The sequence below is a fragment of the Choloepus didactylus genome, chromosome 6, assembly GCF_015220235.1.
Source record: "Choloepus didactylus isolate mChoDid1 chromosome 6, mChoDid1.pri, whole genome shotgun sequence".
Classification (NCBI taxonomy): Eukaryota; Metazoa; Chordata; class Mammalia; order Pilosa; family Megalonychidae; genus Choloepus; species Choloepus didactylus.
In genome coordinates, this window is record NC_051312.1 from 948,293 (window position 1) to 972,683 (window position 24,391).

General features: G+C 58.4%; 3 protein-coding genes across 4 annotated transcripts in view; 1 reads left to right on the plus strand and 2 right to left on the minus strand.

Annotated features, from left to right (window-relative positions):
• The window catches only part of LOC119535916 (collagen alpha-1(I) chain-like), a 17,312-nt gene extending 13,333 nt beyond the window's left edge, over positions 1-3,979 (minus strand). Inside the window, exons 1-3 of the mRNA XM_037838297.1 lie at positions 3,360-3,979; positions 3,018-3,246; positions 1,905-2,354 (exon numbers count right to left, since the gene is read on the minus strand). Coding sequence (XP_037694225.1) covers positions 1,905-2,354; positions 3,018-3,246; positions 3,360-3,979 — 1,299 coding nt within the window. The remainder of the gene's footprint in view (positions 1-1,904; positions 2,355-3,017; positions 3,247-3,359) is intronic.
• Positions 3,923-16,022, plus strand: TALDO1 (transaldolase 1). 2 transcript variants are annotated; one of them, XM_037839597.1, is made up of 8 exons: positions 3,923-4,074; positions 6,544-6,667; positions 13,183-13,290; positions 13,605-13,736; positions 15,014-15,189; positions 15,294-15,491; positions 15,561-15,706; positions 15,832-16,022. In XM_037839597.1, the coding sequence occupies exons 1-8, from the start codon at positions 3,978-3,980 to the stop codon at positions 15,862-15,864; spliced, it is 1,014 nt and encodes a 337-aa protein (XP_037695525.1). In that variant the 5' UTR covers positions 3,923-3,977; the 3' UTR covers positions 15,865-16,022. The 2 variants fall into 2 exon arrangements, with proteins under 2 accessions (XP_037695525.1, XP_037695524.1); XM_037839596.1 differs by having other exon boundaries at positions 3,963-4,194.
• Positions 16,023-18,217: 2,195 nt separating this feature from the next.
• GATD1 (glutamine amidotransferase like class 1 domain containing 1) lies at positions 18,218-23,107 on the minus strand. The gene is made up of 8 exons (XM_037838713.1): positions 22,989-23,107; positions 21,561-21,637; positions 21,151-21,256; positions 20,801-20,908; positions 19,856-19,950; positions 18,719-18,812; positions 18,458-18,569; positions 18,218-18,361 (listed from the first exon to the last, which is right to left on the minus strand). The coding sequence occupies exons 1-8, from the start codon at positions 23,050-23,052 to the stop codon at positions 18,355-18,357; spliced, it is 663 nt and encodes a 220-aa protein (XP_037694641.1). The 5' UTR covers positions 23,053-23,107; the 3' UTR covers positions 18,218-18,354.
• Positions 23,108-24,391: the final 1,284 nt, after the last annotated feature.

Below are 24,391 nucleotides of genomic sequence, written 5' to 3' on the forward strand. Positions count from 1 at the left end.
CGTGGAGAGGGCGAGTTTGCCCCCGAGTTTGCAGAGGGCAGGCCTTCTGCCCCAGAGTGCTCCACCCCAGACTTCAGAGAGGGGGGAGCACATCCCTGGGGATCGGGGAGAGCCTGGCCATCACCCCACTGTTCTGAAGGAGTTGGGTTGTGCCCTGGAGATGGAAGAGAGTCCAGGCGCCATCCTGATGCTTGAAGAGGGTGGAGATGAGAACAAGGTGGTCTCCCCAATGCTTGGAGATGTTGGACCCTCACCCCAGCGTTTGGAGAGAGCAGGGCTGTGCATAAGTCCTTGGAGAGTGTGGGACTCCTGCTCTTTCAAGCCCTGAGGGTAAAATATCTTTCTGTAGATGAATCTCAGACTTTGAAATCTAATGGAGTTTGCCCTGCAGGTTTTTGGAACTGTTCGGATCTTTGACCCGTTTTCCTTCCAATTTCTCCCTATAGCAATGGGAATGTTTATCCTACAACTGTCCCTCTTTTGTATATTGGAAGCCGGTTACTTGTTCTAGGTTTCACATGTCTTGAGGAGAATTTTGCCTTAGGACAATCCACGCCTGTAATTGATTATGATGAGACTTTGTATTTAATATTGTTACTGAAATGATTTAAGCTTTTGTGATATTGTGATAGAATGAATGTATTTTGCATATGGAAAGAACATGTCTTTTGGGGGTCCAGAAGCTGTTGTGTACCCCACAAAAGACATGTTCTTTTAATCCATTCCTGTGGGGGGCTGACCTATTGTTGGGTGGGACCTTTTGATTAGGTTGTTTCCATGGAGATGTGACCCGCCCATTCAAGGTGAGTCTTAATCCCCTTGCTGGAGTCCCCTATGAGAGGAAAAAACACAGAAACTCAGGGAGCTCAGAGAAGCAGAGAGAGAAACATCCAGAGACATTTGGGAGAGAGAGACAGACATTTTGAAACCAGAACTCAGGAGAGAAGGACCAGCGGACATCACCATGTGCCTTCCCACGTCACAGAGGAACCCCAGATGCCACTGGCCTGTCCTCAGAGAAGGTATCTACCTCTTAATGCCTTAATTTGGACATTTTCATGACCTTGGAGATGCAAATTTTAAACTAATAACTCTCCTTTGTAAAACCCAACCCATTTCTGTATAGTGCATTCCAGAAGCTTTAGCAAACCGAAACACTTGGCAATCCCACTCTTAGGTATAAACCCAAAAGAATTGAAAGCAGGGACTTGGACAGATATTTGCACACCCAGGTTCATCGCAGCATTTTCACAATTGCCAAAAGGTGGAAGCAACTGAGGTGTCTATCAGCAGATGAATAAGCAAAATGCGGCCCAGCCACACAACTCACTATCACGCAGCCGCAGGCGGAAGTGCAGTGCTGCCCACACGCAGGAACCATGAAGAAAGACCTGGGGCTGAGTGAGATAAGCCAGCACAAAAGGACAAATGTTGTAAGATTTCTCTTACATGAAATACTTCAAATAAACAAATTCAGAGACAGAAAGTAGTACAGTGGTGACCAGGCGTGGCGGCAGGGGGAGTGGATATTTATGGCTAAATGAGTGAGAATGTTAGTTGGGGATGATGAAAATAGTCTGGAAATAGTGGTGGCAGGTACACAGTCTTATCAATGTACTTAATGTCAAAGAATTGTCCACTTGAATTGGTTAAAATGATTTTTATGTTATGTACATTTTACCACAATTACAAATAAATAAATTAAGAAAAATAGCTGGCCTCTCAAGGCTACTGTCTCTGGTTGCATTAAAAAAAAAGCTACTTGGATGTGATGATGCTGTGAACGACTGACTGCACACTTTGGATGGACGGGTGTGTGAATTTATCTCAGTAAAACTGCTTTTAAACAACCTATTTGGAAATGCAAGTTCTGGGTTCGGGGTGCCCTGTCTTCCCTGAGGCACAAACGCCGTGAGATCCCCGCGGAGGGGGTAGGGGGAGGTACGGCTGCTCCCCGTCTCCGCGCCCCTGCCGGCCACGGGGCTGAGCCACGCGTGGGACTGGGCCTCGCTCCTTCTGATCCCACGGGCACGGGGGCGGCGGCGGCCACGCAGACTTGAGGTTTTCAGAGACGGGGCGGCGCGAGCGCGCTGAGGGACGGGGCGCCCTGAGTTGCGGTGCCCCCGCTCGCCCTCTCGCGTCGCTATTCGGGGGGGCTGCCTGGGCTTAGGGGCTTCTCGGCCACTTTGTTCAAAGCAGGGAGAAAAAGAGCTGTGGAAGGCTCCAGCGAGTCGGCGGGAATCCGGGTCCCGGCCCCGGGCGCACCCCTCTTCTGCCCCGGCCGGGTCGGCCAGCTCTCCGGGCGCGGCCTGGGAGCCCCAGCCGCCCGCCGGCCCCTCCTGAGCTTCCTGGCCCTGGGAGCCGCCCCAGGGTGGTTTTGCATTTCAACAAAGCGAAGACAGCAAAAGCCTGTTCAACCAAAAGTTGGAATGAGTGGCTAATCACAGAGGAAAAAGGACACTCCACCTCTTCAAAATCCAGACAGAAATTAATCTGAGATGCATCAAAGGCCCTAACATAAAAGCTAAAACTAAAATTTTCTAGAAGAAACCATAGGGGAACACTTACCACTTTGGAGTAAGCAAATATTTCTAAGAGAAGATACAAAAAGTATGAATCATAAAATTAAAATGTGATAAACTGAACTCCACCCAAATGAAAAGCTTCTGTGCATCAAAGGCTGTTAGGAAAATGAAAGGCAAATTACAGACTGGGAGGAAAGTTTTGCAATAGGTACACATCTGACAAAAGACTAGTATCCAGGATATATAAAGAATTCCTATAAAGCAATAATAAAAGGACACACAACCCCATAAAAAAAATTCTCTGTGCTAGGCTCTGTACATCATGCCCAAAGGACACCTGATCTTAGGGCTGTGCGTTTGGGACGGATTCCCAGAAGCATGTGCCCCGATTCCAGAGCAAGGAGGGGACCACCCGTCTGTCCTGGTGGCTCCGGACCCCAGCAGGAGAGGATGAACTTGCAGCCACCATGTGCAGCCTTGGAGGGCCCTGACCACCGGGTAAGGGGAGCCTTCTCCACAACACAGCCCACACCGGCAGGCCGCATACTCCAGACCACCCCAACTGCCCGCCCCCTGCCCCATCACAGCGAGAGCGGGTGGGCGCAGCAGCTCCCGGTCCAGCCAGGCGAGGGCCTGTTGCGCTGTCGGGGGTGCGGGCGCCGCTGGCTGCGGGTTTTGCTCGTCAGAACCGAGCACGGTGAATTTACCCGAGCCCCTGAGCCTGGAAAGCAGCGAAGGTGAAGAAATCCCCATCCTTTGTGGCTGGAAAGAGGAGCACTGCAAAGAACGGCCTCCCCATGTGACCGATCGGACTCCGGGACGCCCCTTGTTTACCAGGACAAGGCGGGGGGCACCCGTCCACATCCCGGTTCTTGGCTCCTAAATGATGAGCTGAAGGTAACCTGCCTTGGAAGCCTCCCTCCGGCCGGCCTCGGAGCAGCCTGCAGCTCCAACAGCCCCTGGGAAGACAGCCGGAGTCCGGGCCTCCCGTCGCCCCTCGGTCCCCACCGCCGGGTTTTCCCGGCGCCCTCGGCCTGGAGCAATTCGCCGCGCGTGCTTCCCCTGACCCCGGCAAGCGGTCCCTGCTGGGTCGGCCGCGGTGCTGCTGGGTCTGCGGTGCCGCCCAACCCGACAGACCCGGCCGCCGCGGGCCGTGCGCAGGAGGATGCGGGAGTGGGGCTGCCGAGGCCGGCCGCCACGTCCCCGCGCTCCCCGCGTCGTGCCCGGGATTCCTGAGGGAGAAGCTGCGGGCTCCGCCACCCCAGGGACCACCGGGACCCCGCCGTCCCACCCGGCCCGGAGCGCCACGGACGCCCCGTCGGGCCCGCCTCGGGGCGGGGCCTCCCGCGGGGCGGGGCCTCGCCCGGGGCGCTCTCCGATTGGCCGGCTCGGGCGCGGGCCGCGGTGCACTGTGGGCCGCCGCGCTCCGCTCCCCGCCGCCCGCCGCGCGCCATGTCGGGTTCCCCAGTGAAGCGCCAGAGGATGGAGTCGGCGCTGGAGCAGCTGAAGCAGTTCACCACCGTGGTGGCCGACACCGGCGACTTCCAGGGTGAGGCGGCGCCCGCGCATCGCGGCCGAGGGTCGGTGCCGCCGCCTGGGTGCGGGTCCCGGGGATCGCGGGCCTGGTTCGGAGCCGCCCTCGCCCGCCCGTCCGGTCCCGCCTCGGCAGGTGCGGCCCCGCGCGGGAGCCCCTGCGCCCCGGGCCCGCGGGAGGGAGTGTCCCTGCGTCCGGCAGGCCCGTTCCCTGCCCTTCTGTCAGCGGATGCGCCTGTGCGGGCCCCGCGGGGGGCTGGGGGCCGGCGGCCGCGACGCCGCCCGGGCTTCCCGCCCTCTGTGCCTGCTCACGGTGGCTGGAGAAGCCCTGCGGGGAGGCCGCGTTTGTCTGGGCGGGTGAGTAAGCACATTCGGTGGTTTCGACAGAAGGCCCAGCCCCCCTGGGCTCGCGCGGGGCTCGCGGCTTCGTGCGCCGCCGGGACCTGGCCCCGCCCGCCGCAGCCGACCTCGCGGGGTGGCCCCGGGGGTGCCCGACAAGGGGCTGCACACGTTCCTGCCCATTTGCTGCCTTCTCGGCGCTGCTAACCTGCGGTCTTAGTCGACGGGGCCCACGGCCGCGCTGCTCCCGGCACTTAGGCAGCCCGGGCGCCGCTGCACCCCGCAAGCAGGGCCAGTAGGAAGTTCCGCATTCCCCTAAGGCCTTCCGCGAGGGGCCGGGGAATGCTTTGCTTTTCTTCTTATCTTTTCGGAAGTGTCTAAACCCAAGTGCTTATACTTTTTATTTTTAAATGAACATTATCAATTTTATAAAAACACAGATAATGTATAAGTATTAAGTAATCATAAACACGTGCATTTATGTATATTTAAATAATGCATTTGACTTTGTGATCTCCATTTTGTGCAGTGAAAGTTCTTAACTGGAACCTCTTTGAAAGTACAATAAGAGCTGGGGATCCTCTCCCAGAATAACTTCTCCTCCAGTTTTGCATTCAGTCTAAGGGTGCCCATCTGTTGACCCCAGGGCCAAACCACAATTTTTAAAAATCAACTTTCTTAAGGTACAATAAACCCATTTTTAAAACAGCTTTATTAAGATGTAATTCATATACCATATATTCACTCATAGAGTGTGCAGTTTGGTGTTTTTTTTCAATTCTTTTTTTCTTTTTTTGACTGCAGTAAGATACACATAACATAAGAATCGTATCAGCCATTTTTAGATGAACAATTCTGTGACATTAAGATAAGTTATTTATTTTTATTGCAGAGCTCGTGGGCTCCCACAAATGCACACCCCTGTGTAAGGACATCCCCGCCAAACACACTTTTCTTTAATTTGTTATCTAGAAATAATTATAGAGTCCCAGAAAGGTATAAAAAGTGCATGCAGAGCCGTGACCCCTCCTGCCACCTCCCCAGTAGCTGCTTCTTATGGGGCTGTGATTTGATGTCGGAACCAGGAGGTTGACAGGGCCACGGCGTGTCACGGGCTGCAGAGCTGCCTCTGCACCGCTTTTGACCTGTGTGCTCCATGCACACACACAGGGACCTGTGCAGTTTGGTAATGCAAGGATGTGTGTAGCCAGCACCAGTGAGTCAAGAACCACCGCCCACAGACAAGGGCGCCCAGTGTTCTTTTTTACTTTAGTTGCTCTTTTTCACTTTAATTATTATTCTGGTTATTTTTGTGTGTGTGGTAATGAGGGTGTCAGGGATTGATTTTGGTAATGAATGTACAACTATGTAATGGTACTGTGAACATTCAAATGTACGATTTGTTTTCTATGACTGCGTGGTATGTGAATATATCTCAATAAAATGAATTTAAAAAAAAGAACCACCGCCCTGCAGAGGGCCCCCCATGCTGGGCCCCCACCCTTTCCCTGCCCCCAGCAACCACGCATCCATTTTCCACTGCTATTATTGTGTCATGAAAGCAGACTTTGAAAATACTGATCTGTGAAATAAACATCTGCACCAGCTAGCTAATCCTCCCAGAATGCAGCACATTGCATCACGGGCAATTGGGGAGGTATGTTGTCATTTCTCTGCACCTCACGCCCGGGCACCTTTTGGGTCGGGGAAGCCCTGGAGCTTTCTTTGAATTCATAGCCAGTTTTAAAAAGGGGAACTGTGGTGCAGGGGAGGCCTGCCGCAGGCTGTTTTCCTTTTATGCAGCCCGCGCCTCACTCGATGGCCTGGCTCCCAGGGCATCTCTCTGGTGCAGGCAGCTGTGCCCGGCTGCTCCAGCACTTCACTCCCAGGGTGTTGAGTCAGTTACTGCAGGGTTGGGCTGGATCTCTGGCCTCTTCTTCTTAGTTGCATCATTTTATCATTGTGCAAATAGCTGCTTCTCTTTGCCAAACTTTTGTGATGGGAGAGGAAAAATGAATGACATACGGTTGGATGCTGATTTGGAAAGTAAGATCGTGTCTCTAGTTTAAAAGTGTTGACATTGGAACTCATTGATTTCTGGATAGGACCAAGCTACTTTTACTGACTTCCAAAATTACTTCCCCAGCCATCGACGAGTACAAGCCCCAGGATGCCACCACAAACCCCTCGCTGATCCTGGCTGCCGCTCAGATGCCCGCCTACCAGGACCTGGTGGAGGAGGCCATGGCCTACGGCAAGAAGCTGGGCGGGTGAGTGGCTGCAGGCCCTCCGGGGGCAGGCCAGGGGCTTGCCCAGCCTCCGGGGCACTCGCCCACTAAGGCTGAATTTTTGCTTGCTAAAATTAGTCTTGCAATCAAGGAAAGAAGGTCACTTTTTGATGTTCATCTTTCTCAACTTTCATGAGGTCTTATTTGCATGCAGCAAATGGCACCCTTTCAGGCTCGCGCCCCAGTGCACACCAGCCAGCCCAGCCGCGGAACGGTGACCACTCCCCAGCAGTTCCCTCCTGCCCCGTGGTGTGGGTCCCCACCGATTCACAGTTCTCAGCTGGGAGGCGGTGAGGGCCTGGGGTCCAGGGTGGGCGCCTGGCCTGGTGGCCTTTCCCGTCCTGGCCGTGCAGCCGGCGCTCCCAGCCGGTGCTCCCTGGTGGAGGAGGCGCGAGGTGCTCCAACCTGGGCCAGGCCAGGCTATGGGATCACCCCCCATCTTATCTGGCCCCTCTTCCTGCTCTCGCGGCCACTCGGGCAGAAGAGGTCCAGATGGCGGCTCGTTCTGGGGCGGCTACCGCACTTCACCCCACGGGCAACTCCGAAGAGACAGGGAAGATCTTTTGTTTGTTGTTCAGTTTTTTTATTTTTAAATAATTTCAAATTTGCAAAACAGTTGCAAAAATCATATAAAACCACTCACTTTCCACAATTTCTCTAAGAAAAAAAAAAATAATAATAATACAAAACCAATACAGGAAGCTCCAGTATACCCCCACCCAGATAGCCAAATTCATCCACTTTAACATTTGTCCCAGTCTCATATCATTCTATCCACCTATTTACCTATGTTCTGAACACTAGAGTGTAGGCCATAAACTTGGGGCTCCTTGAACCCCTAATTCTGCCATGGACGTTTCCCAAGAGCAGTGTAACCAACGTCACTTACGTAGCCACCTCAAGCACGGCCGTCAAGATCAAGAAATTGAACACGGACATAAAGCCTACCGTCGACATTCCATTCCTTTCACTTGGCCCATAATGTCCTTCTGGGCCCTTTCTCTTCCAGTGTTCCATCCCTGCAGGATCATGTATCGCATTTAATTGTCATTGTCTCTTTGGTCTCTTTTATGTGGAAACACAACGTGAAATTTTCCATCTCAGCCGCTTCCAAGCATCCAGTTCAGTGAGATGAACCTCACAGTGCTGCGCCATCACCTCCATCCATTACCAGAACTTTCCCATCACCCCAAACAGAAACCCTGCACCTATTAAGCGTTAACTCCCTAGTCCCCCTGCCCCCCATTCCTGGCACCTTGTACTCTACTTTTTCTCTGATCTGCATATTCTAGCTATTTCGTGGAGGTGGAATCCTGCAATAGCTCTCTGTCCCTGTCTGCCTGACTTTGCTGAGCATGATGTCCTCAAGGTTCATCCAGGTTGTAGGTTGGATCAGGACTTTGTTCTGCATAATTTTCCATTGTATGGACAACATCACATTTTGTTCATCCAACATCAGTTGACACATGGGCCGCTTCCCCTGTTGGGCTGTCGTGAATAATGCCACGATAAACATTGGTGTACAAATACCTGCTTGAGCCCCTGCTCTGAGTTCTTTTGTATATTTACCTACAAGTGGAATTGCCAGGTCCTGAGCTAGTGCTATCTATACCTTCTTGACAAACCGCCAAACTGTTTTCCACGGTGGCTGCACCACTTCACGTTCCCCCCGACAGTGTGTGAGGGTTCCTGTGTCTCCGAATCTTCACCAACACTTGGGATTTTCAGGTTTGTTTTCTAATAATAACCATCCTAGTGGTGTGAAGTTGTGTCTCATCGTGCTTTTCAGTTTTTTATTTTGAAATAACTTCAAACTTACAGGAAAGTTGCAAAAATAATATAAAAACAATACATAAAATTCCAAAATACCCCTCACCCAGATACCCAGATTTACTTAGTATTTTGCAACATGTTTTATATCATTCTTTCTATCATTCATCTATCCGACCATCTGTCTGCCTGTCTGCCTGCCTGTCTGTCTTCTAAACATTTGGGAGTAGGTCGCTACGTCATGCCCGTCTAACATGTCACACTTCCAGGTACGTTCCCCGAGATGAAGGGCACTCACGTGACCTCTTTATATTTTGTGTGTCCGTTATCAGGAAATATGACTTTTTCCAGTTTGTTGTATTCTGACTTGTACAGGAATTAAAGAGTAGTGGTGTATACTGAGGGTGCAGTACTACTGGGGTTTGCGTTGACCCTTTTAGTTACCTTTACTGAAGATCTTCGCTTCTTCACACACTCCAGGCCTCCCTTGTCTTTTCCTTTCGGCCTGCAGAACTCCTTTAGTAATTCTTATAGGGCAGGTCTCTTGTTCACGAACTCTCTCAGCTTCTGCTTATCTGTGACTGTCTTAAACTCTCCCTCGTTTCTGAAGGACAGGCTTCCAGATAAAGAATTTTCATCTGCAGTTTTTCTCTTTCAGCACCTTAAATATATCAGACCACTGCCTTCACACCTCCACGGTTTCTGATGAGAAATCGGCACTTGGTCTTACCAAGGACCCCTTGTATGTGATAAATCGCCCTTTTCTTGCTTCTTTCAGGATTCTCTCTTCATCTTCGGCATTTGACATTCTGATTAGCGTGTGTCTTGGAGTGGGTCCATTAGTTTTCATTCTGTTTGGAGTACATGTGTTTCTTGGACGTGTACATTTGCGTCTTTTGGAAGAGTTGTGAATTTTTTGGCCATTATTTCCTCACATATTCTTTCTGCCCCTTTTCCATTCCTTTCTCCTTCTGGGACATCCATGACACAAATGTTTGTGTGCTTTGTGCTGTCACTCAAATGAGAGACTGCTCAATTTTTCCTAGTCTTTCCTCTGACTTTTCTTCTGACTCTGATTTTGACTGCCCTGTTTTTTAGTTTGTGGATTTTTCCTTCTCCCTGTTCACATCTGCCGTTGTATGCCTCTAGTGTATTTTTAATCTCCACTATTGTGTTTTTCATCCTCATAATTTGTGTTTTTTTTTTAACTTTATAATTCTTTTTGTTTACACATTGTCTTCTTAATAGCTTTTGTTCTCTATTCGTATTTTCCTTCATCTAGTTGAAGTGATTTAAGAGATTTGTTTGAACTTCTTTGATTAGTTGTTCCAAAGTCTGCATTTCCTCTTAAGTTGAAGTTTGTTCCCTTGGCTGAGCCATATCTTCCTCTTTCTCAGTATAGTATGGCTTGTAATTTTTTGCCAGTGTCTGGGCATTGATTATTTCGATGTGCCAGCTCTGAAAGTAGGCATCCTCTCTGGCCCGTGGTTTTACTGTTGATTGGTTTGTGTTAAGGCTCTTCGTTAACATCAGGTCCAGCTCACCGTGGACTTCTCACGCAGCCCGTGTTTGCTCACATCTTCTTGGGTCTTGTGCACCTGTTTCTTGCCCTGGATGTGCAGTGCAATTTTTCTGTGTGGCTGGGTACAGTGCACTTTGTTGGTGGTGCGTGACGAGCCCGGGCGCTCAGCCCCTCCCCTCTTCGGGGTCTGGGAAGGAAGCTGTGGGGGACGGCCGAGGCTCAGTGTTGGGGATGGCGGTGGGGCTGGGGCACACAGCAGCTGATGGCTTCTCTTTCCCTCTCGTGCAGTCACTGGGGCTGGTGGTCCAGGGGCTCTGCCTCCTCGGAGGCCGTGTGGACCAGAAGGTCCACCACCCTGTTGCTGGAGCTGAGTTCACTGTCATACCAGGAAGTGACCTTGATGAAGTGGCTGTTGAGGGCAACACCAGCCCCCGCACCAGGGGTGGAAGAGTGGGTGTCACTGTTAGTCACTGAGACTACCTGGCCTTCAGTGTCACCCAGGATGCCCTTTAGGGGGCCTCTGGCACCTGCTGCACCACCTTCTTGAAGTCTTCGTATTTGGCTGCTCTCTCCAATTGGCAGGTGTTCTAGTTTGCTAACGCTGCTGAAATGCAAAACACCAGAGATGGATTGGCTTTTATAAATGGGGGTATATTTGGTTACACAGTTACAGTCTTAAGGCCATAAAGTGTCCAAGGTAACACATCAGTAATCGGGTACCTTCACTGGAGGATGGCCAATGGTGTCCGGAAAACCTCTGTTAGCTGGGAAGGCACGTGGCTGGCGTCTGCTCCAAAGTTCTAGTTTCAAAATGGCTTTCTCCCAGGATGTTCCTCTCTAGGCTGCAGTTCCTCAAAAATGTTACTCTTAGTTGCACTTGGGATATTTGTCCTCTCCTAGCTCCTCTGGAGCAAGAGTCTGCTTCCAATGGCCGTCTTCAAAATATCTCTCATCTGCAGCTCCTGTGCTTTCTTCAAAATGTCCCTCTTGGCTGTAGCTCCTCTTCAAAACGTCACTCATAGCTGCACTGAGTTCCCTCTGCCTGTCAGCTCATATATATGGCTCCACTGATCAAGGCCTACCCAATGGGCTGGCCAACACTCCATGGAAATTATCCAGTTAGACTCATCACCCACAAGTGAGTGGGGCGCATCTCCACAGAAACACTCAAAGAATTACAATCTAATCAACACTGATAAGGTCTGCCCACACAAGATTACATCAAAGATAATGGCATTTGGAGGACACAATATATTCAAACTGGCACAGCAGGTCAGGCCCACGACGGAGACATTGGGGGTGGGGACGCAGAAGGCCAGGCCAGCGGGCTTCCCATTCAGCTCCGGGATGGCCTTGCCACTGCCTTGGCAGTGCTGGTAGATGCAGAGAGGATGTTCTGGGCATCCACGGCCCTGTGTTCTCCTGTAAGAGTTTTATAGTATTAGCTTTTATATTTAGGTTGTGGATCTGTTTTGAAATAAGTTGGTATGTGGTGTGAGGTTGGGCTCTGCCTCCTTTGTCTGTGGATTCCCAGTTCTCCCGGGACCCCTGGTGGGAAAGACTGTTCTTTCCCCACTGAGTGGGCTTGGGAGCCTCATTGAAAATCCACTGGCCAGAGATGTGTGGGCGTAACTCTGGACGCTCAGTTCTAGTCCATTGGTCTGTGTGTCCGTCCGTAACAAGGAACATGCCCTTTTCATTACTGTAGCTTTGTAGTGAGTTTTTTAACCCGGAAGTGTGAGTCCTGCTCTGTCTGTCTTCTTCAGCGTTGCTTTGGCTGTTCAGGGTTCCTTGCAGTTCCACATGAATTTGAGGACCAGCTTTTGTACTCCTCCTGCAAGAAAGGATAGGGATTGCATTGAATTTGATTTTCACTTAGACAGTACTGACATCTTAACAATATTTAGTCTTCCAATCCATGAACATGGGATATCTTTACATTTTTTTTTTTTAGGTATTGTTTAATTTCTTTCAGCAATTTTTTTTTAGTTTTCAATATACCGGTCTTTTATCTCCTTGATTACATTTATTTCTAGTGTTCTGGTTTGCTAAAGCTGCTTTATGCAAAACACCAGAAATGGATTGGCTGTTATAAAGGGGGGTTTATTTGGTTACAAAGTTACAGTCTTAAGGCAATAAAAGTGTCCAAGCTAAGGCGTCAGCAACAGGGCACCTTCACAGAAGAATGGCCAATGACGTCTGGAACATCTCTGTTGTCTGGGAAGGCACGTGGCTGGTGTCTTCTTCCTTTGCTCCCAGGTTGTGTTTCAAAATGCCTTTCTCCCAGGGCGTTTCTCTCTAGGCGTCTGTGGGTGTTCTCTTAGTTTCTCCCAGACAAACTCTGGAGTAGCAAAAGTCTACTTTCAATGGCCATCTTCAACATATCTCTCTCTCTTGGCTGCAGCACAGAGCTCCTTCTGTCTGGGCTCTTATAGGGCTCCAGTGATTTAATTAAGACCCACCCTGAATGGGCGGAGCCACACCTCCATGGACATAATTAATCAAGGTCATTTCCTACAGTCAGGTGGGTCACATCTCCATGGAAATAGCCTACTCTAAATATTCCAGCCTAATCAAGACTAAATACATCTGCCCCCACAAGATCGCATCAAAGAACATGTCATTTTGAAGGACATAATACATCCAAACAGGCACACCTAGGTATTTTCTTTTAGATATTATTTAAATGGAATTATTTTCTTGATTTCTTAATCTGATTGTTTATTATTGGTTTATAGAAATCTAATTGACTTCTCTGCTTGTTTACCTTCTACCTGCAGCTTTGCTGAATTTAAGATCCTACCATTTTTTAAAAATGCAATTTTACTGAGATAATTCACACACCATATAGTCCATCCAAAGTGTACAACCAGCGGCTCATGATATTGTCACACAGTTGTGCATTTACCACCACAGTTGATTTTAGAATATCTTCATTACTCCAGGAAGCAAAAGTTGCCTTCCTCTTGATCGTTGCCCGCCCTGCAGTCCTTGCATTGTTTTCTGGAGCTTTGAGGAAGGTGTTTCTTCCTGCTGTTGCTTCTCTGGGGGACAGCCCTGGAGGGTCTCGTTCCACATGGTGATGAAAAAGGCCAGGTCATTTTTTGGAAATGCCAAAGGTAGAAGGAAAGAAACTGACGAAGACATAAAGAATTTGTAGAATTGTGTGCACTTACATCTTTTTTTTTCCTCCCTTGAATTTCAGACCACAAGAGGAACAGATTAAGAATGCTATTGATAAACTTTACGTGTTATTTGGAGCAGAAATACTAAAGAAAATCCCTGGGCGTGTGTCCACAGAAGTTGATGCCCGGTACTGGGCGGGCGGCTTGGGGACGGGTGGTAGGGCTGGGGCTTCAGGGGCCCCCTGCACAGCTGCGGCCTTCCCCAGGGACCCCCACCACGGGATGCCTTGGGGTGAGCCTCCTCCCCAGTCCTATCGAGGAGGGCCTGCCTCGAGAACAGGCCCCACCCTTCCCATCGCACCCGGTGTGTGCGGGAGGCCTGCGGGCGAAGGGCACGTGGAGACCCTGCGCACAGCAGAGCGAGGCAGCGGCTGGGTGGGCTTTGGGTCCCTTGGTGGTGTCCTGAGTGGGCTTGTGCAGGTGTCCCCTTTCCCCTGGCCAGGCTCTCCTTTGACAAGGACGGGATGGTGGCACGGGCCCGACGCCTCATCGAGCTCTACAAAGAGGCTGGCATCAGCAAGGACCGAATCCTTATAAAGCTGTCGTCCACGTGGGAAGGGATCCAGGCTGGGAAGTAAGTTGGAGACCCTCCCTCCACTACCAGGGCAGGGTGAGCCCAGACATCGTGAAGGGCGCACGCTGGAGGAGGGGGCGGGTGGTGAGTGGGCCCCTCTGCACCCGGCAGGCGTCCCCCACGTGCCGTCTCGCTGCCTCCCCCAGGAGAGGGGCATCCTCAGGTGAAGCACCAGCAGGTTTTGTCTATCTCTCAGTCCTCATCCTTGTCAGTATGTACATAAATTTCAGGCGCAGAAAGTTATTTTTATACAAAATATAGGTCCAGTGTGAAAACAAAAAAAAATACAAAGTAAAACCCCAGATGTTCTCACGGGAAGCAGCAGGACCGCGGCACACGGCCCTGCTCCCTCCGAGGTGTGATCCACACCGTAAAATCAGCCCTTTGAGCACGTGGCCCAGCGTTCTCCAGGCAGTGAGTCCCGAAACCGTCGGCACAGTCTGTTGCACGGCATTCCAGCACCCCCAAAAGGAAACCTGTGCCCTTAGCAGTCGTTCCCCACCCCCAGCCCCTGGCCCTTTCCACACAGGTGGCATCACGCAGGGCGTGGCCTTGGGGTGACACTGTCATGGTCCCTCTGCACTGCAGCCCGTGTCCGTGCTTTGTCCCTCATCACAGCTGGTGGACCCTCAGCCCACCCTCGGCTGTGGCGAAGGAGCTGCTGGGGATGCAGGAGTGGTCCTGCCCCTTGGAGGACCAGCCAGCCTGTCCCCTGCTATCCCCGTGGTGACTGCAGCAGGGCACCCAGTTTGCACCCCATCCTTCCCCCATGGCCTCCAGATGGGCAGTAGCCTCGCCTTTTGCTCAGGGATCAGTCCCTGAGCTGGACTGGGTGGGGGCTCAGGACCCCTGCTGGGGGTGGCCGTGCAGCCCCCAGCGAGCAGCCTCGGGGGTGGGGAGGCCGGGGGCCACAGGGTCCCTGTGCAGCGGCCCTGGGAGGATGAGGGCCAGCAGCAGGTGGGGCGGAGGGCACAGGGTCCAGGTCCCCACTCAGTGCCCAGGCCGTCACACATAAGACACAGCTCTTTCCCTGTCCCTGGGGGTTTTGGTGAAGAGAATTCTAGCCCCCTGTCCCCCTGGCCCTCTATTCACAGAGAGCTCAGTGTTTCCTCCACGTTTAAACAAACATCATGATCACGTCGCTGCCTCTTCAGTTAATAAATCATGAACACTGTCCTGTTAAAACGCCCTGACCTCTCTCCAGGGGTGCACCTGTCCCCCCCACTTGCAGCCCTGCAGCCCTGATCCCTGCTCATGGCCCCTTCCCGTTCCCGCAGGGAGCTCGAGGAGCAGCACGGCATCCACTGCAACATGACGCTGCTCTTCTCCTTCGCCCAGGCCGTGGCCTGCGCCGAGGCGGGCGTGACGCTCATCTCCCCCTTCGTGGGGCGCATCCTGGACTGGCACGTGGCAAACACCGACAAGAAGGTGTATGAGCCCCTGGAGGACCCCGGTGAGCCCGCTCTCGAGGCCGATGGGGCCCCACAGAGGCAGAACCTGGGGTGCTGGGCACAGTGGGGTGCAGGGCGTCCTGGGGACACTGTGGTCTCTTCCCAGGGGTGAAGAGCGTCACCAAAATCTACAACTACTACAAGAAGTTCGGCTACAAGACCATCGTCATGGGTGCCTCATTCCGCAACACGGGTGAGATCAAGGCGCTGGCCGGCTGTGACTTCCTCACCATCGCGCCCAAGCTCCTCGGGGAGCTCCTCAGGGACGGCTCCAGTCTCTCCCCGGCGCTCTCGGCCAAGGCGGGTGAGTGCGCGGGGGCGGCGCGGGCGGGGTCAGGGCCCGCAGGCGGCTGAGGCCCGGGTCTGTCCCCAGCCCAGGCCAGCGACCTGGAGAGGGTGCACCTGGACGAGAAGGCCTTCCGCTGGCTGCACAACGAGGACCAGATGGCCGTGGAGAAGCTCTCGGACGGGATCCGCAAGTTCGCCGCGGACGCCGTGAAGCTGGAGCGGATGCTGGAGGTGGGTGTGCGGCCGGCGGGGCCGGTGCGGGACCCTGCGCGTGGCCCGGGGTCGAGGGCGTGCGGAAGCGGGCTGGGGGCTGGGGGCGTGCCCGGCCGCTCGGCCCACGCGGGGTCTGCTTCCAGGAGCGGATGTTCAGCGCCGAGAACGGGAAGTAGCGCCATGGGCACCGTGCCCCCGGTCGGGTCTGGCCACCCTTGCTTCACAGTGAACCCTGCATTTTGTACCAATCGGAAGAGGAACAGATCACAGATTTCTGATTTTTATGTAAAATTTTGCCTAACACATTAAAGCACTTTCCTGGGCTACGTTTCAATTTGCTGTCCCTGCTCAGCTCTTAGGCAATAGCTGAAGAACGGGGATCACAAGCCCCCACAGCCTGCCAGGCCCCTGGGGCAGAGTGGAGGTGGGCAGTGGGACACGCCACCCCCTTGTGCCGGGGGTAGCTCTCCCCATGTGAGGTGGAGGCTGGGGGGCAGCTGGACCCTGGGGCCATGTGACCCTCCCTGGCAGGCCCCAGGTGGTGCCAGTCCTGTGGGTGGGCACATCACGGCCTGGCACGATCAGTCCCGACCAGCCCAGAGTCGGGGGCCTGAGCGTGGCCACGTCAGGTACAGGGTCAAGCAGCATTTCAATGCTGCTGTGCTGCCAATGGCCGGCAGGGAGGGGGGGCACAGGGGCTAGGGCCGGTGGCACGGCTTGATAGGGGTGGGTGAGCCCCAAGCAGCCCACCTGGGAGCAGGATCTGGGACCACAAGCCCCCAAGGAAGACAAAGAGGGTCCAGGTTAGGGTTACAGCCACCTCGGGTCCAAGGGTGGGGCCGGGCTTGGGGGACAGTGTTGAAAAGCCCTGTGGGTCCAGGGAGCGCTCTGGGGCTCCCAGGGGGCATGGAGCAGTGGGGCCGGTTGTCAGGCTGGGGGGCTCCCCCCTAGGCTGGGGACTGCACCAGCTCCTTTTCCAACCCCACCTGGGATACAGGCAGTCCCCCCCCCCCGGCCTGGGATGCCCCATGTGCTCAGGCTGGCACAGCCACAGCCCCGGCCTGGCCACCGGGGTGACTGTGCATGCTTGGGGACAGGGCCAGCGGGCCACCTCCAGTCTCAGGTGCAGCTCCACGTCCCCAGTCCTTGCCCACCGTCCCATCGTCTCCATCCTCGCCCCTGGCACCCGCTGGTCCCTTCCTGCCTCGGGATGTTTCACATCAATGAAGTGGCTCGGTGCATGGCCTTCCACACCCAGCTTTTGCTCAGTAGTGTTTTCAAGGTTCACCCACGCGGTGGATCAATGCTTTATTCTGTTTGTCACCAAACCTGCTGCATGTCGGCCACATTGTGTCCCCCCGCAGCGGGCGGCTGCCGGGATTGCAACCACCTTGGGGCTGTGGCCTGGATGCTGCCATCATTCACTCCGTGTCTGTGTAGCCCCCACCTCAGGCACAGCCCCCACCACGGGCCCTGCCGACCCTCAGGAGCCCCCCCAGGCCCTGCCCATGCCCCCCCAACCCTCCATGTGATGGGATAACATGACGCAGCCCCTGCAGGTCAGAAGTGCTCGGCCAGGGCAGCAGCTCTTCATGCAGGTCTCAAGACCCACTCTCAGAAAACAGACTCGTGGACACACCGCCAGGCAGAGTGACAGCAGGCTGGGGGGCTGGCCAAGGGCCCCTGGAATGTGGCAGCAGCAAGAGGGACCCCAGAGGGGATGGAGCCATTCCACCCCCTGGCGGCCAAGAAACGCAGGCTGAGAGAAGAGTCCTGCCAGGGGGTGGGACACCTCACTTCCTTCCGGTTTTATTGCCGAGGGGCCCCAGCTTCCAGGGAAAGCCAGGCCAAGGTGAGGAGGGCTTGGGAAGGTGCAGGAACAAAGCAGGAGGTAGTGGGGGGTGGGAGGGAGACAGCCCAGACCCCAAGAGTCTGACAGCCGCCCCCTCTGAGCTGGGACGACCCCCAGCAACAACCCATACTCGCCACACCAGCCCCATCCCACCCTGAGGGTGCAGGGGCTTGTCCTCTCCACCGTGGACCCTGCGTCTGTCTTCACCCCATGCAGCCCAGAGCCAGGTGAGCTGTGCCATCTTGCAGAGAATTTCATGTTTAATGCTGAGAGGGAAGTGGGGTTCAAGTGTGCCCACCCTGGGGTCCCCTCACACCATGAAACCATACACTGAGCCAGAATGAAGAGATTTCCTTGGCATCTTCCCAGTTGCCAGATCCTGGGAGGGTGCAGCCATGGCAGCTGGTTTGGGGCCTGGGGTGGCCCCTGAAAACTGCCTGTCACCATCAACGGAGAGGAAGCGGGTAGCAAGTGCCAGCCAGCTGTGCCTTCCCCTCAAGGCTGACCCCCCCACTCCCCACTGTGAACCGGCACCCCTCCCCCAAGCACAGGTCCTGCTGGCTGCCCCCGACATGAGGCTACTCAGGAGGCTCCAGGCCCACCCGGTGACCCCTGCCTCCTCGGCAGGAGGAAGGGGGGACAGGGCTCGGCCCCTCCCTGGCTGACATCCCCTCAGGCAGCGCAGGGGCTCCAGCAATTCCCCAGGTCACCCTCCGGCTGTCTCAAGCCCCACCAGCTGGAGGGAGGTCGACGGTCCGGCGTCTGGGGCCTCTGTGGACACCAGGGCCTGGTCAAGGTTCCAGGGCTCCAGGCCTCATTTCCTGCGGGACAGACACTCGCTCCAGGCTCAGCCCGGCGTCCCGCCGCTCCCCAGCACCCCCCCCCGCCCCGCCCCCCTCCGGCCCGGCCCCGCCCACCTGCCGCCGCAGAGGAAGAGCAGGTTCTGCACCGCGGGGCCCGTGGAGCTGGCGTTCTGGCCGGTGACCAGGTGGCGGTCCAGGACCACGTGCACCGCGCCGGGGACGCTGGCTGCGGGACCAGGGGCCAGGCCTCAGCCGCGCCCACCCCCCACGGCCCCAGAGCCCCACTCCCGCCTTCCGGGACCCGCACGGGCGCCCCAGACCCCGCCCTCCGTGGCCCGCAAGGGCTGGCTCCCGGCTTCGCGGCCCGGGGCTCACCGCTGAAGCTGGCGCCCGCGTCCTTGACGAAGTCCTCCACGACCAGGGGCAGGCGGGCGAAGCCGGGGGCCCGGACCAGCTCGTACACGGAGGGCTGCGGAGGGGGACACAGGCTGGCCCTGCCGATCCCACCCCAGCCCCCACCACGGGCAGACCCCATCCCGGGTCAGCAGGTCCAAACCCAAGGGGGGGGGCGTCAGGGACAGGCCACGGTGGAGGCACTGGCCCCGCCAACCCGCGGCATCAGGGCACAGGGGCAGCCAGAAAAACGACAGGCCAGCGACCAGGGACTGGGCACCCCCGCTGGTCAGCAGTAAGTCATAAGACAGCAAGGTCGGAGGTCGCAAAGGAGGGCACCCTGGGGGGCGGCAACTGCACAAACACGGAGCCCGTCCCAGGCCCCAGCAATGCCCCCATGTGGACGGCCCTGGGGGTCCTGGTCAAGGAAGCTGAGGCCCTTGGGGGGCCTCAGAGGCTCCCCATCCCCTGCCCCAACCCCCTTCCTGGGTCCTCTCCCGCACCCTCCGGCCGGCTCTCACCCTTGCCCCACCAGGCACCCGGTCCAGCCCCCACAGCCAGCTCTGCCCTCCCACAGGCTGGGTGCCCCCCACCCCGTGCCTCTTTCTGGGCATCCTCCAGAGGTGGGAGCGTCCTGGGCCGTCCTCCGTCCCAGCAGCCCATCCCGCTACTCCCACCCCTTCCACATCCTGACCCCACATGCGACCCCTGAAGGCCCCGCCCCACCTGCCCCTGCAGCCTGATGCCCCCCAGAGACCCCACCAGCAAACCCTGAGGGTGCCACCCCCAGCACCTCGGCTCCCACAGTTTCCCAGCCAGGACCCTCACAGCTGCCTGCACTGGGCCCCTACTCTGAGCCTTCCCAGACTCCCCCCTGCCTCCCAGGCCCTGTGCTGGCTACTGCCCTCCTCTCCACAGTGGGCTCAGGGACATGGGCTGACAGTGCCCATGCTGGGGGTGTCCAGCAGGGCCGCGGCCCCCTGCAGGCTCCCCACAGGGCACTGCAGCCCAGCCCACCCCACCTGAGCCCCAATCCTGCGGGACGCACTTCAGAGGGGAAGATGGGTGGGAGAGAACGGTGCCACCCCCCACCCCATCCCCCCCAGGTGTGGCACTCACCCCCGTCAGGCTGTAGCCACGAAACACCCAGGAGCCGTCCTCGCCGGTGGCACAGCAGAGCGCAGCGACACCGTGGCCGATGGCACAGATGGGCTCTGAGGGCGGCACGGGAGGGTGGGCTGAGGGCCGGACCCCCCCCACACCCCCACCCACACAGAGCATGAAGGGCCCTCGACCCCCCACACCCCGCCAGCAGGGCTCAGCCTCCCTGATGTCAGCGCACGCCCCACGCCATGAGAACACGTCCCCCAGCAGCAGGTGTGCGGCCCCCACCCCCTCCCCACGGCCCACCCAGCCTGGGCAGGTCCCGGGAAATGCCCAACTGTGGCTGCAGGACCAGGCTTTGGTGGCTGAGAAGTGCACACAGTAAATGTCACACAGGCTCTCTGGGCTCCAGGGACACACAGGGATGGCCCCGGGCCCCGAACTAAACAGACGTCATCCATCCACCACGAGGGGCTGGGCTGAAGCGAAGGCTCCCCGGGGACGTACTCCCCCAAGGGCTGCAGTGAGCAAAAGCCTGTGGCACGGGTGGGGTGGGGGCACCCGGGCCTGTGGAGGCCACGTCGGGGGAGGGCCGTCCCTCAGTGAGCGACCCGAGCCGGGGTGCAGGCTGGTGCCCATGGCATGGCCTCGAGCTCTGCTGGGCACGGAGGCTGCACCTTCCCATGAGAACGAAGCCGGGAAGCCGCTGGCAGCTGCAGGGGGCTGGGCTGGCGTGGGGTCAGCGCCTCCTCCATGGGAAGCAGCAGGGCCGGGACAGGGCACGGGGCATGGCCACAGGGGTCACGGCCAAGGGGCAACAGAAGGACACGCCTGGATGGTGCAGGACCCGGTGCTTTCAGTGCTCGAATCTGCACCCGCCACAGCCACCACCCACCCCAAGGCCCGGGTGCCTGAGCCCACACCCCAGATCTCCCCAGGTCCCTGGGGACACCTGCTTACTGCTCTCGGCGTGGAAGTGCTGCAGGATGCGGGCCAGGGAGCCGCTGCTGGCCAAGTCGGCCAGGGCCCCAGGGCAGCTGGGCACCAGGAGGGCGTGGTACCGGGCACCTGGGGAGGGGCCCTGTGTCCATCACAGCTGCCGCGGCCGCCTCAGGGCAACCAGCCAGGGGGCTCTGTCCCGGGGAGCCCGTCCGTGGGAGCAGCCCGGCTCCTCCCGGCCCCTGACACCTGTCACCCCTGCCTGCGGGAGGCCCCCGGCTTCCGCGTCTCCATGCAGCCCCCGCCCAGCCCTGCCCCTCAGGGTATGCACAGGCAGGTGGTGGCCCAGCCCCAGGACCGGGTGGGCTCACCGTCAATGGACTCGAGCCGGGCGGGGCTGGCGTAGGACTTGAGGCGGAAGTCCTGGACCCAGCGCGCGTTGCTCTCGTTCACGTCCACGAAGTCCATGGCCTTCCCCTGGGGGTGCAGGGGCCGGACGCCGGGGTCAGCACAGGAGGAGCCCCACCTTGCCCCACCCTCCCTGGTCCGCAGACTCTCCCCGGGAAGGTGGCAGCAACACCCCCCCCTTGGAGACCGCGGCCTGCGACACTGCAGTGACCTCACCCAGCAGCCCCGGGACCCCCACCAGGAGGTGAGGCTCTGAGACGCACTTCCTACACCGCGGGGGCCTGAGGAACGAGGGAGCTGCCCGGCTGAGCCCCATCCCTCGCCCCAAGCCTCAGGTGCTGGAGAGCAGGGCCCTGCACTCAGGGGGCCTTACCCCAGGGGTGACCACCTGCAGGTTGAAGGTGGCCCCGGCCAGCGTGAAGCACTGCGAGAAGGACTGCGCGGAGACACCTGCACGACAGAGCATCCCGTGGGCGCCAGCCCAGCGCCTCGACCCCCTGGGGCCCCCGCAGACAAGAGGCTGCCCAGACGCCAGCATGGAGGGGCAGGGCTGCCCTGGGGCCGGCATGGCGTGGCGAGGTTGGGGGGCCCCTAGTGTACAGGAAACCCTACCAACCACTCTCTGTGGCTGCTCACAGCCTCAAATGCCCCGTGCCGCGGGGGAAGGACCACCACCCAGGTTCCTACCCCACCCCTCCATGAATTCAGGGGCACCACCCGCATGGTGGCCACCAGGGCTCAGCTGGCTGTGACATGTGGGCTGACCTTCCCTCACCTGCACCTGAGCAGCCCAAGGGCCCCCAGGTCCCAGCAGACACCCCCTGTGCGGCCCCTCCCTCAGGGCTGCTGCGAGCCTCGGGTGGGCACCCAGGGAGGTCATGGGGCAGGAGCCCCAGGCCAGCACTCCGCCCGTGTGCCGCCCGTGTGCATCGCCCACCCTGCCCGCTGGCGCCCTCTCACCAGGCCAGGGTCAGCTCGGCTCATGACCCACGTACTCAGGCCCACGGCCCCCAGCTTCCTGCCTGCGTACCCCCCACTCCTGCTTGGAGGCCCAGGGAACCCGGCACTGGAGAAGCAGCACCTTCTGCACCCTCCATGCTGGCCCCAGCCCCAAGACGCCAGGCCTTCTCCTCCAGGAAGCCTCCCTGTACCCCCATTTCCCTGAGAGCCGCTGACCCCACACGTGGTGCAGGCCAGGCCCCCAAACACTGGGCTGATGGCCTGAACCCCTGCTCACAGCAGATGCCTGGGGAGGGCGGTGGACGACCACCTGCAGCTCTGCACTAAGGGACGGGGGCTGGCACTGGCTGCGTCCCCCAGACGAGGTAATAACGTGTCATCCGATTCCCCAAGACGACTTTCTTCACGTTCTGCAGCAAAACCTCAGAGCTCGGGCTCAGCCGACTTGGAGACCAGGCGCTCCCGCTCCGTTTGCGTCCCCGGGCCCGGCCCCCTCCCGGCCCCCGCCCGCCCGGCCCGGCCCCGCGTCGTGCCAGGGCAGCCCCCAGAACCGACGGCCTCTCGGGGTCTCCCGCCTCCCGGGCTCCTGGGGGGCTCTTCTCCGCGCCGGCTCCCCCCGCACCCAGAACAAGCGCTCGACCCGGGCGCAAAGGCCCAGACGCCGCCTCCGCCTCGGGAGCCCCCAGGGTCCGGAACGGACACCCCGGAAGAGGCGCCCCGAGCGCCTGGGCCCCGCGGCCCCCGCCCCCTGCCCTCGCCCGGCGAACCCGGCGGCCGGGAGGGGCAGCTCCCATCAGGGCGCCGGGACCCCCCGGCCAGCGCCCCTCGGCCCCAGGCTCACCTTCGGGGGCGCCGCTGGCCACGAGCAGGCAGGCGGGTCGGCTCGGGAGGCGCTCGGCCGCCATGGGCGCGGGGCGCGGGTCAGGCGGGGCCGCGGGGCGGGGCCGGAAGGGCGCAGCACGCGGCGCGGCGGCCTGGGGGCGGGGCTTGGGCGGCTCTGGGCGCATGCGCGGCTCCTCCCCCCGGCGGCGCCCCTCTCTCTCCGCCCAGGGCCGGGTCGGGGCCGGGTCGGGGCCGGGTGGGTCCTGCGCTCCGCGTCCTACCCTGCGAGCCGCGTCCCCGGTTCCCCGCGACAACGCGGGCTCCGAGGCCCGGGGGCTGCAGAGGGTCGCAGCTTGGTGTCCCGGCCGGGGTCGGCCTCCCCTTTGGGGCCCCCACAGCGGGCAGTGAGACTGCACAGTCGACCCCCGGGGGCCGCCCACGGGCCCAGCCGGGCAGCTGGGGTTCCACTGGCAGCGCCGGGCCGCGGCTGAGCAGGGCCTTGCGAGGGCCGGGCTGGCCCCGGGGCTCAGGCAGGGGGGCTGCCGGGCAAGGGGTCTGGGGGGCCCTGTGTGTGTGTGGGAGGGGCGGGCAGCAGGCGCCCGGGGGGCAGCAGAGCCAGAGGCACAGTTGGGGGCGGAGGGGTTCCCACAGTTTGAAGGAGGCAGAGGGCCACTGGAGTTTTGGCTTGAGCTCCTGGCAGATGGGGTGTCACTTCCCGAAATGGGGACGCTTCAGGCTTGGTGAGCAGTCCCACCGCCGCGTGTGGGGCGGGGGCTCGAAGATCGCCGAGGCCGTGGGGCTGCGGGCTGGAGGGGCCCTCCTGGTGGCACCCGCAGCCGAGCAGGCCTGGTGGTGAAGGACCACCCAAGCACCCTCTTCCTCTGCGAGACAGTCAGGAGCCCGCGGCTCCCCCCAGGCAGCTCGCAGGGCTGGGCCCAAAGAGCGAGACACACAGGCCTCGGAGCAGAGGTTTTCTAGCCCTGTGCCCCCCCCCCCCCCCACGCACATATGTGGGTGTCAGACCTGGGCGTTGGAGGAGCTTGGGAGGGGGGTAAGCTGGGGATCTGGCTGCTCGCCTGCCCCCGGTCGGCACCAAGGCACAGGGCCGTGGACGGCTTCCAGGGCCCCTTCCTGGGGCTGCACCCACCCAGGGCCAGGATTCCTCGTGGCCAAGTCCCCCACCCCCAGCTCAGGCCTTGGCAGGCCACACCTGGCCCTTGGACTCCACTAGCAGCTTGTCTGTGGGGGGGGACACCTGCATCCGTGCAGCCCCCACCATGTCAGCATCAGCTCAGCGGGGGGTGGAGGGTGAGGAGGGGTGCTACCCAGGCTCCCCTTAGGGGCTGGCATCTGGCCAGGGGAAGGTGCAGATCCAGGGAAGGGGTCTCACGGCTGCGGGGTGTGTGCAGGGCTGTGCTGGGT

What these genes read in the sequence shown, in the direction of transcription:
- TALDO1 (XM_037839596.1), top strand. Translation starts at nt 3,978, where the DNA reads ATGTCGGGTTCCCCAGTGAAGCGCCAGAGGATGGAGTCGGCGCTGGAG. An exon ending in TACGGCAAGAAGCTGGGCGG is followed by an intron (nt 6,668 to 13,182) that starts GTGAGTGGCTGC and finishes CTTGAATTTCAG; the next exon opens with ACCACAAGAGGAACAGATTA. An exon ending in GAAGGGATCCAGGCTGGGAA is followed by an intron (nt 13,737 to 15,013) that starts GTAAGTTGGAGA and finishes CCGTTCCCGCAG; the next exon opens with GGAGCTCGAGGAGCAGCACG.
- GATD1 (XM_037838713.1), bottom strand. Translation starts at nt 23,052, where the DNA reads ATGGCGGCCGAGCGCCTCCCGAGCCGACCCGCCTGCCTGCTCGTGGCC. An exon ending in TGCAGGTGGTCACCCCTGGG is followed by an intron (nt 21,257 to 21,560) that starts GTAAGGCCCCCT and finishes CTGCACCCCCAG; the next exon opens with GGGAAGGCCATGGACTTCGT. An exon ending in CCGGCTCGAGTCCATTGACG is followed by an intron (nt 20,909 to 21,150) that starts GTGAGCCCACCC and finishes GCCCCTCCCCAG; the next exon opens with GTGCCCGGTACCACGCCCTC.